This window comes from Aphanomyces invadans (assembly GCF_000520115.1).
Source record: "Aphanomyces invadans strain NJM9701 unplaced genomic scaffold supercont1.6, whole genome shotgun sequence".
NCBI classification, from domain to species: Eukaryota; Oomycota; class Saprolegniomycetes; order Saprolegniales; family Verrucalvaceae; genus Aphanomyces; species Aphanomyces invadans.
In genome coordinates, this window is record NW_008580151.1 from 322,651 (window position 1) to 323,374 (window position 724).

Here is a 724-nt window from a genome sequence, read left to right on the forward strand (position 1 = left end):
TGTTAAAGGTGCTTGAACACCGTGGTGACAACAACTTTAAGCTTCCTCATCTACAAAAGGGTGCGTTAAGACGTGCTGACAGACTCATGGTGAATCTGTCCTGCCCAGTGTCACTACTCTTTGAGGTCAACAGCCATCTCCAACAGTCGAGTGGTCATGATAATTTTGTCCAATAATATACATTCATTTTCTTTTCATCCAATCATATTAATATGGTGGCAGTAATAGCAAACAACAATGATTTTGTTATGGTGGCAGTAATAGAGAGTTTTAGCAAGTCTAATTTCCTCACACTTCAGACTTGAACTTCGTTTCGAATTTCGAAGACTGCAGACTTCACTCGAAATCTAGTCTGCAAATTGATTGACGATGGGCAAGGCCATGCACAAGCAGCTTGCTTGGAGTGCGGACATGGACCTTGCCTTGCTTCGTGAAGTCGTTCGAGTGGAGCCCTACGACGGCGAGTACGGCACGCTCACCGTGCGGTGGAAGACCATCGCATCAAGTCTGTCGACGCTCTTCGAATGCGACATCCCGTACCGTTCGGCGCGCGACCATTTCGAGTCGATGGTTGAGAGGTTCAAGTCGACGGACAAGGCGCAGCGATTATGGGGCACGGGCAGCGAGGAGGAGGTCACTGAGCTCGTGCAGCTGCTGCAGGACCTCGTCGACAGACAAGCGGCGTCCGATGAGGCCAAGAAGTCAAAGAAGGAGAAGGAGCAGC

The 724-nt window shown here is 49.6% G+C and overlaps 1 protein-coding gene across 1 annotated transcript; it reads left to right on the forward strand.

Moving 5' to 3' along the window:
• Positions 1-369: 369 nt before the first annotated feature.
• On the forward strand, positions 370-692 carry H310_03851 (hypothetical protein; the record flags this gene model as incomplete). Its single annotated transcript, XM_008867908.1, has 2 exons — positions 370-645; positions 675-692. 2 exons carry the CDS (start codon positions 370-372, stop codon positions 690-692), a joined length of 294 nt encoding a protein of 97 aa, XP_008866130.1.
• Positions 693-724: the final 32 nt, after the last annotated feature.